At 47.9% G+C, this 15,892-nt stretch overlaps 1 protein-coding gene across 4 annotated transcripts in view; it reads right to left on the bottom strand.

The window, feature by feature from the left end:
• Positions 1–6,580: 6,580 nt before the first annotated feature.
• SANBR (SANT and BTB domain regulator of CSR) overlaps positions 6,581–15,892 on the bottom strand; it is a 285,399-nt gene continuing 276,087 nt past the window's right edge. For 3 of the 4 annotated variants that reach the window (XM_085612350.1, XM_085612352.1, XM_085612353.1), the window contains one exon: positions 6,587–10,279. In XM_085612350.1, the coding sequence (XP_085468476.1) occupies positions 10,243–10,279 (37 nt within the window). In that variant the 3' untranslated portion in view covers positions 6,587–10,242. Of the gene's footprint in view, positions 10,280–15,892 lie in introns of all 4 variants that reach the window. The other variant, XM_085612351.1, reaches the window with a different exon arrangement.

Genomic DNA, 15,892 nt, shown 5'->3' on the forward strand with positions numbered 1-15,892 from the left:
TAGCACCAAGCTTATGTCAGATCGTAAAATGCGTAGAGCGACACGATAGTTTGAGATGCCCAGGAGACGGCAAGCGGGGCCTAACCATCTTCTTCTCGGGTTTCTGTACACTGGGCATTCGAACATAATGTGCGCTGTGCTTTCAACTTTCTCCACGCAAATCAGACAAGTATCGGGGGTCTGGTGGGGAGGCTTCCATTTGCTAGTAAACTCACGAGTTGGAAGAATCTTGAGTCTGAACTGGAGATACAATGATCTATCCCTTGGTTTTTGTACAAACTCAAAGTAAGGCTCAAAGCTAACGGACTGTTTGTGAGTATAAAAAGCTTCAGTTATCCTGCCTACATTGGGATTGCTGAGATCCTGATTGTCAATCCAAGCCCAGTATGCTCTTTTAAGATCCACCTTGCTCACGGGAGCTCCATGCTCCCAGGCATCATTTAGTCCGAGCTGGTTAAGGGATTTTTTAATGTTGCGGAGCCAGCTTATGTTATGGGAGCCTGAAGTATTCATGATTTCTCTCAGGCCCTCAGTGTATTTGGCTAGCTCAGGGGTAAGCCATAGGCGGGTCCAAAATAGCAAAGGACGTAGCCTTGCAATGTCTTTGATCGAGCACCTGCCCAAATCACTAAGAAGTGGTTTCAGAGGGGTACCCCTTGGTATTGAAACTAAATCTCTCAGAAATTTGTTCTCGGACAAGGTGATTTCTTCAAAATTGTCATAACCCCATAATTCGGCTCCATATAGGGCCGAGCCAACTGCTTTAGCCTGGTAGATCACTAGTGCGGGAGTAATTGGCTTGCTCGTCGAAGAGCGATGTTCTTTTGCGATTACTCCCGTGGCTCTTTTATAATTAAGCAGCATCTTATTAATATGGGGTCTCCAGCTTAAGGTGTCGGAGATTCTGATTCCTAGATAGTCAAATAATTTGACATATTCTAGGAGGATTCCATCGGACATAATGGGTACACTGGGTGATTTATGTGATTTGAAGGAAAGAAGCTTAGTCTTTGATGTATTGATAGCCAGACCTCTCAGTGAACAGAACAAATGGAATCTATCTAAGAGTTTCTGTAACCCTGCTGGTGTCTTAGAGTCCAGCAGGGTGTCGTCCGCAAAAAGGAGAGTGGGGACTTTTTCGCCCGCCAGGGTGGGAGCGTCAGCTGGAACATCTAGCAAAAAATGTCACCACTCCGTTCACGAACAGTGAAAAGAGGGTGGGCGCCAATACACAACCCTGGCGGACTCCTCTGTTAACTGGAATCTTTTCAGTTCTCTGGGCCTGAGTTCCCCACCTCACCCTTGCGAAGTTGCCCTCGTGGAGCCGGACCAGAAGGTCGAGGACAGGAGGCGGAACACCCATTTCCTGGAGAACAGACCAAAGACGATCACGAGGGACCAGGTCGAAGGCGGACTTCAGATCTATGAAGGCTAGATGGAGGCTGCCCCTACCAATCGAGACAACCTTTCAGTGTAACAATAGCAGCCTAAAGACCTGGTCAATCATGCTCGTGTTCGGTCTGAACCCAGCCTGGTAGTGTGACAAGACGCTGTTCTCAGTAGCCCAAGATAGAATACGCTCCAACAGAACCCTGCCAACCACCTTCTGACCAACGTCAATTAGACTTATTGGGCGGTAGTTGGCAGGGTCCTCCCTGGAGACCTTCTTAAATATTGGTATTACCTCCGCTCCTTTCCATGACTCAGGGATAGGTAGCCCCTTGAGGAGGGCATTAAGTAAGATGGTAAAATACACAGCCCAAGATTTAGGATCGGAGCGGAACAAGTCGCCAGGCAGACCATCAGGGCCTGGCGCTTTGGCTGGGACCAATCTGGTAATGGCAGTCATGACTTCCGCCTCTGTAAAAGGATCAAAATTGGCCAAAGTGGGGTCTATTGAAGTAGTAGTAGAGGGAGGAACACTAGGGCTTTGGGTATCCTCACCTGCATAAAGATTTGAAAAATGAGCAAACCATTCTTGGTTTGTAATATGGTTAGGGATTGCATTGGGATCAGAGCCTCTCGCATATCTGCAAAGGTTCCAAAATGTGGTTCCATCCCTGGCTAGACTAGCGGTTTTCAAAGCCAGCCAGTGAGATTCCTCCCAGGTATACTTTGCTTTAGTTACGGCCTTCCTAAAAAACATACCTGGCATGTTTGATTAAAGAGCAATCCTTGGTTTTGATAGCAGTTGCAAGCTCCTTCCTGCTAGATCTGCACTCAGAGTTGAACCAGGAACCAGGCGATTTATGTTTATTGGATTTGTTGGAAGAAAAGGATGTAAAGAATGACCCAATCGACTCGGTTGTAGCTGCATGTATAGACACGGCCCTTGAACTCTCATCGGATTCCTCACAAGCTTGCCTAAGTTCTGCAGTTTTTAATAGCAGTATTTCTTTTACAATATGAATTGCTGCATGGTTGGTACACAATGAAAACTCATTATAAGCTGGGGCGGAGTTGTTGCCTCTGGGTATTGCATGATTTTGCAAAAACGTACAAACCATATATAACTTTATAACCAGAAGGGTCTGATGGACATAACTGTACATTGCTTTTGTAAGTCTGCCATTGTGACAACAAAGTTACAGATAAAAACATGGTCATCAATTGTGTTGGACTTGGCCCTTTTTCCCTGAAATTTTTCCGCTTTGATGGGAAACTCCATGTTAAATAAATGCAAGTATTGAATACTGTTCAAAGAAGTACACAGACTGAGTTTTCCCATTTACACCTAAAGCTTTTAAAATGGATGCCATAGCTGTGTGGTTGTGCCGTCTGACTGAGCTGGGTTAACAGTCTAGTGGTTATTTCCGAGCAACCCCAGCTTTCGGAGGGAAGCCTGGCACCCAGGGTACTCTATCCCTCCCCCTAGGCCAGTTAGAACCAGTTTCCCCAGACGCTTCTAGAAGCTTCTGGCACTGTCTGGTAGGTGGGGTGAGGGGCGTATAAAGGGCGGAGCTGGGCTGCCATGTGCTCAGTCAGAGGGTGGACCTGAGAGAGAGGGGACCTACTGTCAGGGGTTACCGCCACATGGGCCTGTGTGCTGGGCCCTGACCCTACCTACCCCCTCTACTGTCCACAGGGCGAGGGAAAGCTATAGTTAGGGCGAGGGAAAGCTATAGTTGGGGCAACGCAGACCTGGAGAAACCTATGCTGGAGTTTTAGGCGGTAGGGCTTAGTCAGGGACCTATGCCGCTGGAAGGGACAGGGCTTAGGTGCTGCCTTTTAAGCTGAGTGAGGGATCCTGAACTAACCCACTGATCTGGCCCAGAAGGAGGAGAACCCAGGGACGACCTGCAGAGACTCAATAGTCCGTCTTCAGCCACCAACTCAACCCCCCCTTAAGACACCCTCAACCAAGGGCGCAGGAACCAGCAAGCGCCTCGTGGGACCCTGACGGTAGTCCTCGCAGCAAGAGAGCGCTATGGTCAAGCTCCCTGGGCAAGGTGAGCACTAGATTTGGTGGGTGCTGTGCTGGATGGCCTTTAGTCTGCCTAGCGCCTGGGAATGGCTATATCTACGGCCCCAGTAGTGCTGTGTGGCCAGGAAGAACTGTTTATCTGCAAGCGCCGCAGGAGCCCACCCCGAGTAATGGCGGCGCTTTGCAGGCTCATGTAACTGAGCCCACCCCGCGTGATTGCCGCCTGGAGAGGTCGCCGCGTTGCAAGGGACGTGGGTGCCCACCCGCAGTATTGCAGCGCTTTTGCCGATTAAAATTATAGCGGGAGCCCACCCCGCGCTTCGTATTGAGGGACTCACCGCCGCGGCCCTGTGCCACCAAGATTGCACCCCGTTAACTCTGGGGGGCCCGCGGGGAAGACCGGGGCCCTGCTGCGACTGGAGACGTCCACGCGGCGCAGCCCGGAATTGTGAGAGGGCCGCCGGAGGGTAAAAGAAGGCCGCGCTAGGCCTTGAAGCCAGCAGCACCCTCATCACGTGCCGGGGGCGGACTGCGGAACGCCGCCCCCGCCGCTGCCCGATTGGGTGGGGAGGCTGCGCCCCCGCAGTCCGCGCTGTGACTGGCGGCTGCGGGCGCGCCTCCCGGCAGCCACTGAGACCGGTCCCCGGGCCTCTGGAGCCATCGAGAGGCCAGAGGACGACCCCACGCCAGTGCTTCAGCCCCCCCCCCCCCCCCCCCGGACACCGCCAGAGAGTGGGGCCTGCCGGCAAGAAGAGCCCTCTGAGGAGCGAGCCCTCAACCGGCCGAGACGACCCAGGTGAAGCCCAGCGAAGGCCTAGCATCGGCGGGGCTCCCGGGAGCGAGGGAGATTCCCGCGAGCCGGGCCTGAAAGTCCCGAGTCCCAGGAGGGCGCTCGGGTGAAGAGTGAGGAGAGCCCGGGTGAAGCAGCAGGAGGAACTGGAGTCAGCAGGGCTCCCCGTGAGCGGAGGAGAGCCCTGCACCTAAGGAGACGGAGCCCAGAGCAGAACCCGGAGAGTCCCGGTGAGTGAGGGGCTCTAACGGCAACGTGGGTGCCAAGGGGGCCCAGGTCTACTGTGGTGGGGGGGTGCCGGGGCACACTATCGGTGTCCACCCCCGGTGACTCTGCTAACTGTACTTTGTGTAGTTGCCCCACCGGACAGTGAGTTCTGCGACGGTGGGCAGACTTTGCTTCGGAGTCCCGGAGGGGACCCCAACATTGCGGGAACTTGGTGCGCTCGGCACAGCTGCCCTGCAGGACAGTGGGCAGCTGCAACGTCTCTGGGGCATGTGTAGGCGGGGTGTCCTGACGTATGCCTGACAGTCGCAGGGGCATGCATAATGTTGAACGGCATAGTGTGCTTGGATGCCTAATGAGATGCATATTGTTTTATGCCATGATGTCTCCCTGATGCTATTGGTTTGCTATGTGCAGCGCTAGGTTTAAAATGCCCTATTGGAAGCGCTTTTGATTTGCCGAGTGCAACGCTATGCTTGAGGGCCATATCTGAAGCGCCATTGATTTGCTATGTGCAGCACTATGTGGAGATGCCAGGTTTTGGAGTGCTATTGATGTGCTATGTGTAGCCCTATGCTGTAATGTAATGTTTTAAAGCGCTATTGAATTGCTATGTGCAGCGCTATGGTAAACTGCTATATCTGAAGCGCTATTGAATTGCTATGTGCAGCGCTATGTTGAATGCCATGTTTAAAGCGCTATGGATGTGCTATGTGCTGCGCTTTGATTCCAGGCCAGGTTCGATGTGTTAATGACCTGCCAAATTTATTTCTAACGCATTGCTTTTGATCCTAATGTTGAACGAGATAAAACTGATTGGTTTTATTCAACCTACAGTGGTGGTGTCAATTATTGCGTGCGTTTCCTGTCTCAGTTGATGTGTGTGCTGTATGGTCACTTTACACAGAAGCCTTTGGATGCCTACCTGCTTGCGCCACGCTACCCCCATAGGGCCTGGTGACCCCCGGTCCTACAAATTGCAATTTTTTTATGCTTATTTTCATTATTTTTTTATTTCTATAATTAGTTTATTTGGGAAAGCGTTCAGGGATCTATCTACACCAGGGCTCGAAAAATCACAAAAATGTTACTAGGCCTGCAGGTCTAGTAAATTGAAAAACCTACTTAACCTAACTGTAATGTACTTGACCTGTCTCAGAAAGGGAGCAAATGTAACAAGATTTAAAGGCATCTTTATTGCTCATTCACTGTTAGCATTATAGATACCTTTAAATCTTGTCATTTTGTCACATTTGCTCCGATTCCAGAGACAGAGGTCAAAATTCAGTTTGTCTTCCTACTCAAAGGGCGAGTAGGCCCTAAAAATAGCTCGTGCTGAATAAATCTGGCGCACCATAGCGAGGGGGTGAGTGGATTTTTTAAGCCCTGTCCAAAAATAATCCTTTACCGAATTCAAAAGTGTGTCTAATTTTTTAGAAATATATAGTTTTCAGGGATCTTCGAAAAATGCAAAACCATTGGCAAACTGTTTTTGGTACAACTCTGCTTGTTCCTGAAAATGGTGATCCAAGCCCAGCAAACCTTTGATTGATTTAATATTTAGAAAAACAAAACATAAGCTTTCTTTCACAGCACTTTGTCCCCACAAATCACCCCGCCCCAAAACCCCACAAAAAATGTGCAATATTTTGACTATTTTCGGTTTCCTGTAAGGAAATTCACAAACATGGGAAACCTTTAGGATCCCCACGATGCTTGGAACAAAAGAAGAAAAAAAAGAACGCACATTAGGTCTGGATTCCTTTTGTAGAAAACAAGTTATTTAGGTCTAAGTGCGAAATGGCCAAACATCACAAAACAGACTCCGCACTGGCAGGGAAAAAGCCTCAGGGATTGAAGTATTGCATAGTGGCATCACAGAGAGTTAGTGCATAAGGTTAGCCTGTGTGTCTTTAATAAAATCTAGATTCTCTAGTCATTGCAATATGAGAATTGCCATGCACTTGTCACATACACAGTTGTGCGCTATAAGAAAACCCAATCCGTCACATCTTGGCACATATTTCTAAGAACTTTAGAATTGAGACACTCATTATGATCATCATATAGAACCATTTTACATCAGCTTATTAAATATTTCACATGTTATCAAATGAAGTAAAGAGATGAAAACAGATGTTCATGTTCATTGTTTTATTCTGTGATGACGATGTCAAGATTAATGCAGGATAAAAGTGCAATGCAGCATGTTTGTAATACTGTCTTAGTAAAACGTCAAATTATTGCAGTCTCATGATCTTACAAATAAAAGGCAATTAAACGAACTACTTAAGTCAGTAAGTAAAAGCCTGACCCTAACTTTTCCTATAGCTATATACAACTCAATGGTTCCCTTCTAAAGAAACTTGTATAGAACATACCACATAAACCATCCATTTGTTCTTTTCCCGCTAATGTTTTAAACACTCTTAAGCTGCCCAGGCTCCTTTGAGACTGGTCACAAGTCAACAGTTTGTAATAGTTGTGAGTTGCTTTTCCATGCACAGCATATGAAGTAATACATTAAATGGGAATGGTGCTTGGTAACTATACTTGGTTGACCAAGACACTGTAGGTTGTGCCTGTCTCTACTTTCCATTTCTCAATGGTAGTCACAATAAAAAGGCCCTTCTTTTAAGGAGCCTATGCAATTTACACATACTCAGTGCTCCCGCCAGAGGCAACAAACATTCCATCGACTAAAATCCTAGGTATCCCAATTTAACAAGACTCAATATTCTAAACAATTCCTAAATGATGCTGCTTTCAAACATTACATTGATTGAAACAACTGTTTTGGGAGACTTGTGATTCTAACTGTATAATCTTGGATTTTCTGAACACATGCAAAGGCCATTGCTTCTTTCCATTTTTTATTCATTATATGTTACCACATGAACCATGCAGGATGGTACACAATGAAAAATCATAAGCTGCAACTCAGGTGTTGGCATGTTTTGAAAAAAACTATAAACTTTATATATCCTTGTGACCAGAACCGTCTGACGGATGTAACAGTATGTTGCTTTTGTAAACTTAATGGTAAAATATGGAATATTTTTAAATTGGGTCTAATAAAAATCTATGCATTATTGGCCCAAACTATATTGACAGAAGTATCTAATACTGGGGCCTGCCAGCCTTTGTCAGGGATACTCATAATTTAGTAAGAAAGATCACCACTTTGGGAGTGGTAGTGCTGGCTTACCAAATACTGTCAGCATTATGTACGGACAGATACAATTAAGGCTGGGGTAAATACTATTATGTCAGAAGTGTTCACTAATGTGCCAGAGTAGATTCCCTCTATTCTTTCCAGCTGCCTGAAATTTAATGGGAGTAGGACTGACATACCGGTGGTGGAAACCAACCCCACATCTGGGTGTCTCAGTGGCAGCTGGGCGATGTGGGTCCACCTCCTGCCCATAAACAAGCAGTTAAAAATCTGGGTATTTGGCTGGATAGCAAGTTAACCTTCGATCAGCAAATAAGCACTGTGTCTATGCACTGGTTTGGTCTCCTCGGTTACTGGAGAAAGTTTCTGTGGACTCTCCCACCTAGTGCCTAAAAGACAATAGTCCAGGCATTAACAACATATTGCTTAGACTATGGCAATGTGTTGTAGTTGGGATTGGCAAAGGTCTCACTGAAGAGACTGCAAATAATCCAGAATGCGGCTCTTCAAATCCTACGCCACATCCTTAAGCACTTATCTGTGGCATCCCAGTTTTGAGACCTGCACTGATTACCGACTGAGAAACACATCCATTTCAAAACCCTGTCTTTGGCCAAGGCTGATCCCTGCTATTTGCGGCACCTTATTTAACCACACTGCTCACCCAGAACTTTACGATCTTCTACTCTTAAGGTTGGCACACATACCTCAGATTGAATAAAACAAGGGGGCGTTTCCTCCGGTTTCTCGCTTCTAAATAATAGAACATATGCTATTCTGGGGAGGCTACCAGTGGTCACTTATGTCAGGTAAAGCCGCTAGGGACGAGCACAGCGCCAGGCAGATAGGCAAGAGGGCATGCACACATCCACACACACAGTCATATATGAACATGCAGGCACAACCCACACTCACATTCCTTTTCGCAAGTGAGGCATTAAATGTCACCATTCGCACTCAGGCCCCTGATCACCTTGGCTCAAGGATATTTCCCATAAGTCACCGGCACACATTCACTATAACTTCTGCCCCACTGGAGCCAGTTTCCTCCAGTCACTGCAGCCAGTTTGCTCCAGTCACTGCTGGTATTCTTCCCCCCCGCCCGCAAGGGTCTCTCACACACACAAGTACAGTGTGTCTGACAATGAAGGACCTGTAATACAACAAATCTGTATGCTGATTTGCTGTGTTGCAGACATTAGAGGGAGAGAATACGAAAGAGTGAGAATGCATGTGAAAGAGAAAGTGAACGAGGCTGTGTGTGAGTGCTTGTGACACCCCCCCCCCCCCCCCCAAAAAATTGGTTTAGGTGGATTACACAATAAAGATATGCGTTCATCTAAAGCCCAATGAATGATGTACTATTCTGGGTTCGATGACCATTAGCTACAGGTTGGAGGACTATTAGCTTCCAAACTACTTGGTGGAAAGAGCCGATCAAATAAGTACCACAGGGCACGATCAAGCACACTGAAATGCGAGCAACTGCAGATGGACACTAAAGTGTCATGACATTACTTGAATTCCAAAGGAAACTACACGTTAACGACCAATCAATTTCTTCGTCAAACGACATCACAGTGTTCAATATTGTCCTTTCTGAGCATCACGTCACCTCTGACCAGACAAAACAAGAATGGTGATATGGAAAAATACCAATTTGAATTACTTAGTAATGTAAAAAAATGATAAACTTTTTCAGCAGTCAACTTCCAACCATGATTCGGATATTTAACATCAGATGTCAAATTATACAACTTCCTTTCAGTGAAATTGTTGTGAACCTTCCGTCAAATGTCTTCAATGTCCATTTCTCCCTTTTCGTGACATACCTAGAAGTATCTGAACTGAATGGCATAGCAGGTAGGACAGGAGGATGTGCAGGTGAACATTTTTAGTTTTTCATTTTTCATACACGAGGTACTGGCTGTGAAAGGTTATCCTCAGAATACATTACTCTTGAGAAGTACTTGCCCATGGTCTAAATGGCACTGAACACATCTCTCAACTGCAAATCAAATGCAGAAGCAAGTGGATTCCGGTGTGCATAGCAAAGAGAGAGGTGCAAAATGGCGACAGATTTAATTCTTTCATGCAATAATATTGCTGAAATGTAAATCTTTATGCTAAAGCAATTGCAGTGCAATTCTGCTTGCCCGATACTGGAGAAAAGAATTCTATACAAATAATGTATTCTTAATAAGACTACTGCAAACATTTTTCTCTGCCTAACTTTTCCCGTATCGATCACCAGAGGGCAATTTAGTATTTTTACTGAGCAGAAACAGAATGCTTTGGGGATTCCGTGTACTGATACGTTTGCAATCTACACTTTTTATTTCAATTAAATAATGTTTTCCAATTTGTGTGCAACACATCTAGTAAAATAGAGGTAAGATTAAATGTAACAATTCATATATTTACAAGTAAAATAAATACTTAAAAAATCTCATTCATCAAGTTCTCTTGAACAGGATATACTACATGGCTTTAGGTTAAAATGCATAAATAAAAATGTAAATAGGCAATCTGAAAGCTTTAGGAGCAGCGTTTCTTTGACGTCATGGGTTACAGTACATTTTTAGCCTGAGGACACTGCCCCTCTCCAGTCGTCGCAATGAAGCTTCCTTAGGCTGGGCGTCCTTGAACAAGGCGAGCCTTCAACCTAGATAAATTGCAAGTAAATAAGTCAAACGTCCTGCATGGGGTGCAGCAGTAGTATACACGACATTGTGAAGGTATGGAAGTTTTAAAACAGGACGACTTCAATGCAAGAACTTTAGGTTAGTTTGCAAAAGCAGTTGACACACAACACTCCCAGTGACTCTCAATATTATCATAAATATTTTGAGTGAATCATTTAACCAAAACTCTAGAGTTGAATTGCTTATATTTGTTAGTAAAAACATGAATAGTATCAATCACAAAACAAAATCAATCAAACAAATAAGATTGCAGAATGCATCACCAAAGAGTAAATAACTTTTTTTTAAAAAAGGCGTACATATGAAGAATATTCCATTCAAAACTAAGGACAGAGAAACAACAAATTATTTTAGATCAATTAATCCAAGATATTTGAGAATGTTTTTACGAGCAAGGGGGTACATATTCTAGCAGTAAAACACATACACGTCCAATGTAAGAGAAATGTTTTAGAACGTCCATTTCAATAAGACATCTGGTTAACATCATTCATGATTATTTTATTAATACAAGTAACTACAAACTGTTGGTTAAATGATCCCCTTGGTTCTGTATACTTTGCAATAGTTTATACCCAAGCTCAGAAGTGGTTACTGGGTTGCCCTTATCTGTATGTATACATGTTTTTTTAGGCCAACCACAGATGTAAATTCATCTGGGAAAGACTGCATGAGGATTAACGAGGGTGGAGCCCATTAAAAAGACACAAACAAAGACAATTGTGCAGCACTACTGTGCCTTTATTTATTTAAGAATCTTCTTAATGAAACCATTGTCAATGGATTTCAGTGGATCTTGAAAGTCTGGTGCTTTGTTGGTATTAATCTGCCCACTGAGGCATCTAGTGCAAGGCTGGGCCGCATCATGATGCCTTTTTCCAAGCTCAACCAATTCGGGAAGGGGTCAGTGTGCTTCTTTTTGGTATCTTTATCGCATATATTTTTTTGTTAACGCATATTTTACTAACAGCTGAGCTCAGCAATACAAAATGGCAATTGCAGCCCTGCATTTTTTAGCTCTGCTGTTAGCAAAGTACGAGTTACTTACCTTCGGTAACATATCTGGTAGAGACGTTGTCTAGCCGCAGATTCCTTAACTTAGAATTATCCCCAGGCGTCAGACTGGATCCGGAATTATTTTGCAGCAGCACCTCTGCGCGCCGGGGGACGGCGCCACACGACTCCGTCCTGACGTCGTCCACGGACGTGACATCAGCGAAGTCATACAAGTCCCTCCCGGCGCGCTGACATCAGTTTTCTTCGGAGAAACTTTTCCGTGGCACAATGCGGAGCGACCAACAAAACTGTGAAAGTATGGGAACAGTGTGCGAAGAAGAAAAAATCCATTAGACAAAGAAATCGGATGGTGCATAACACCATCATAAAGGACAGTATCAGACACTGTCTATTTACAAACCAAGAAGTAAAGGATAGAGCAACGCTCTGAGAAACAACCCCGCAAAGCGAAGTGTGGACCTTCCCCAGAGGCTGAGTAACAAGGGAAGAATATCCAGACAGACAAAGACAGACTGTTGTTACCACATAGAACTGTGTCGGCCAACAAGGACGGAGCACAGGAAGAACACAAATCTACTGCAAGAATGGCACTTCCCCTATAGTAATGGAAAGCTGAAACAGCCCAGCAGATACCAAAAGGATGACTGAACAGGAGACAAGATCCCCAAGTAGAAAGAGGAGGCGGGAGGGAGGGAAAGCAATAGGAGAAGATCCCAACTCTGGAAGGACCAGGGTGGAGGAAGGTAGAAAAACGGAGGAAGAATCTCCCGCTGAAGGCGAAGCAAAAAGCACCGCTCCACAGGAAGAGAAGCCACCTGGAGGAAGTTGACTGCATATTGTAAATCATAAAAGGGTTGCACCAAATTGAACACCTTGAATGAATGAGGACCAGTGCCAACTGAAAGGAGGCAAAGCGGAGAAACCCTCTTGGCAAGGTCCTTGCAGAACGGGTGGGCGTTAAGGAATCTGTGGCTAGACAACGTCTCTACCAGATACATCGTTACTGAAGGTAAGTAACTCGTTTATCTGATAGAGACATCTAGCCGCAGATTCCTTAACTTAGAATAGATACCACAGCCATACCCCAGGGGGAGGTGGGTCTGCGACAGAACAACAGAAAGTGCCCGAGAGCACTGAGCCGGCAACAGAGTGACGGGCTAAGGGGAAAGCTGCGGCAGTGCAGCCAGTCAGCAACCCAAGCAGCTCAAAGGAGCAAAAGATAGCAGGAGGCGAGGCATCACAAGACTACCAAAATGGCACGAGACTATACCTGTGTGAGTATTATTAGAAATGCCACCTAACCATATCCCAGAACGGTAGAGAGAGTACTTAACGAAGGGAGGAAGGAGAAACTACCCCCAGAGCTGCTTAATGCACTAACCACTCCCAGAGCTCAATGGCGCAGTAAATTGACAGCAACCAAGCTAGAGGACAACATGGAGAGACTTACTCAGAACTTACCAGGCGAGCCCACGCAAGGGAGGCCGGACAGGCAGCATCCAGGAAGCGAAGGGCAAGAGGCAGGAACAGAGCAGTGCCTCAGAAGCACAGGCAGGAACATAAGACACGCCAAGTGCACAGTTTGTCATCAGAACGGGACAGGGGCGGACAGTACCAGGCTGAACCACACCAAGGCGGGCCACAATGAGAACATGCACATAGCAGACAGCTACAGCGACAACAAGGTGGAGTAGATATGAGGAGTACGGGACTGCCCAGCAAGGCAGTTTCAAGGCCAAGGGGAGGACACTCCCGAATGATGGAAGCGCAGGGCGCAGCACCTGGGACGACCTTCATCAGAGGAGCTAGTCCGCAGGCACACCAGACACAGATGAGGGTAACACCTAAAGTAAAAAGACACATCCGAAGAGTGTGGCATCCGAGGCACTGAAGGTGCCTCTAGGAACTGTGAAGAAGAACACACATAGCTGTTAAGAACAACATAGGATCTCCAGACCACCACCTCCGACCGGAGGGGAAATGCACCCCCATAGAAGAGAGGGACTGTGCAGTACATGATCAGGACAGATCAGACTCTAGAAAGAGCATCCAGGAGCGGAGGCTCTACCTCAGGGAGTGGAACCCTAGGAAACCTCATTGCTGAAGATGCAGGAACATGCACCGAAGTGCAGCCTAAACACCGCCGTGCAGAACAATGGCAAGGTAGAGTAAAAGGCACCCAACTGCTCCCCGAAAAATAAGGATATAGGACCAGACCTCGCAGAAGCGAAGAGAGGACCAGGCAGCTACGGGTACGATAAGAGGACCCGCCTGATGCACCTGGGGCAGGAGGCAGCTTCATTTTGAAGCGTGTTGAAATACACTGAAAAGAGATCGAACAAGGAAAAAAACCCTTGAAGAGGAGAATGAGGCACACACACAAGGCTCAAGCAAGGCAAGACCTGTGGCGCGTAGGAGACAGTGCCAGAAGGCATAACAATATAAAATGTCCAACGGTAAGCAAATAGCATCAGTAGGCATAGGAAGCCCAAGGGGACTTCCACGCCTGCCTGGCGCAGAGCGGAGCTACACATTAGCATACAGGTACCCCACCTGGAGTATATCACACCCCCAGGAAAAACAGGGGAACACCTCTTAGGGTAAACCATAGCCAGAGGACAGAACAGAACAACCTGTGGAACACCGCCACAGTAGGCTTACTGCCAGCGCAAAAACACATAGTCCAACAGGCTGATGTTAAATGAAAGGGTAACCACCCCAGGATATGACAACGTGAGACCCGCCAAGTACAGACCTATTGGGGAGGGCGAAAGCCCACAAGGAGATGCCGAACTGCTTAATCAGCGTGGGCATCAAACAAAAGGACCCCATCAAAGGGCAGGTCAATAATGCGTTACCGGATATTCTCCTTGAAGACACGATCCCGTAAGCAAACATGGCATCGTAGTGCAACCGAACCAGCTATGTCTCGGCCTAAGGAATACGAGGTATCCAGGGCCGAGCGAATTTTACATTCTGTCATATCATGGCCGTCATGGATAAGACGGAGGAGGTCAACACGAGCACCCTCAGATGTGGAAGATAGAAGAGACTCGGCAGAGCCCCAAAGGGCAGAAGTAGCCCGAGCCAAGACACACACTGTATTGAGTGATGGAAGTGCTGCGCTAGTGGAGGCAAAAATATTACGACTCCAGCCATCTGGACTCCCGGGAGGGAGGAGGCAACAGCTGAGGCAAGGAAGGAAAAGCAGCTTGCAGAACCAACCCCTGAACGTCTGGATGAACAAATAGGCAAACTGGATCGTTTGGAGCAGGGCGGTGGCAGTGCATGATAGAACGAGCCACCAGATCACCCGATGCTGGCCGAGCCCAGGTGCCCAGAAGGGAATCATAAAGAGAAGCTTCAAAAGGCAGAAGCGGCTCTACATTCCCCGAACCGTGGTGGAGGACATGCAACAGAGGGTCAACAGGCAGAGGGACCGAAGGGGGCTGCATACTCAGAATGCAGGCGGCCATGGAAACAACTCTTAGAAATGCCGCACCAGCCTCGGTAGCCCTCCGAGGAGGGGACAATAACTCATCTGTGGGTGAGGGCTGTAAACTGAGCCTCCCACCCCGAAGAGGGTTTCCTTTGAACAGAAGATGAGACCAATGTCCAAATGAAGGAAGCCTCATGGACGAATGAGGGTCCTGATGGGGGTCCTGAGGAGGCGAAGAATCCGCTGGACCCACACATTCCGGGGGGGCGGGGGGGAGAGGCAATGACGGACCCGGCGTTGCCTGACATTGGGGTGAAGCCGTACTCCCCCCGGAAGCTACCGGAGAGGAGTCAACGGCGTCGAGGCGGTGCTAGGATGTCCTCGGTCGGCGCCAACTCTGCCTCGTCCGGCGCCGGCTTGACCTCAACCACAATAGGCTCCGAAGAAGGGAACAGTGCCGGAGCCGGGGAGGCAAGTTTACGACGCCAGACTGGCGCCGACCCCGCCTCGAGCACAACAGGCTCCGACTCTGAAGTAACGGACGGAGCCAGAGCCGGGGAGGCAAGCCTTCGGCGCCAAAGTGGTGCCGGCTCAGCCTCCGAAAAGGCTGCCACCTGTCCGGAAGGTCGAAGTGTGCTTGGAGCCAAGCTACGAGCACCAGCAACCACCTGCGAAAGCACAGGGAGCCCCACTGGACTATGCGGCGTGGTAGAGGTGATATCGGTCGAAGAGGGGGACCCAACCGGGCCGCGCCCTGACGCCGCCATATTTCCATCATCCCTAGAGGCAAGGGGCTTAATCAGCACCGGGGCAAACCCACCGGCGAGCCCACCGGAGACCCCGCACGCAGCGGAGGGTCCGAGGACGACCCAGGGAGAGGAGGGGACCCAAGGGAGGCCTGCAAGGCCGCGGCATAGGCTGCCATCTGGGTCCGAGTCGCCCCCACGCCCGGGAAAGGCGGATAGTGGAGGGACGTCTCCCGAGGCGCACGTCCGGAGAGATCCGGGAACTAGTGCCCCCGACAACAGAAGGAAGGGAGGGAGGTCGAGGACCTCGGTGACATGTGCCGGGACTTACCAGGAAAGGGCGAGCGATGCACATGAGAACCAGATGGCGA

Source organism: Triturus cristatus, chromosome 6 (genome assembly GCF_964204655.1).
Source record: "Triturus cristatus chromosome 6, aTriCri1.1, whole genome shotgun sequence".
Lineage (NCBI taxonomy): Eukaryota > Metazoa > Chordata > Amphibia > Caudata > Salamandridae > Triturus > Triturus cristatus.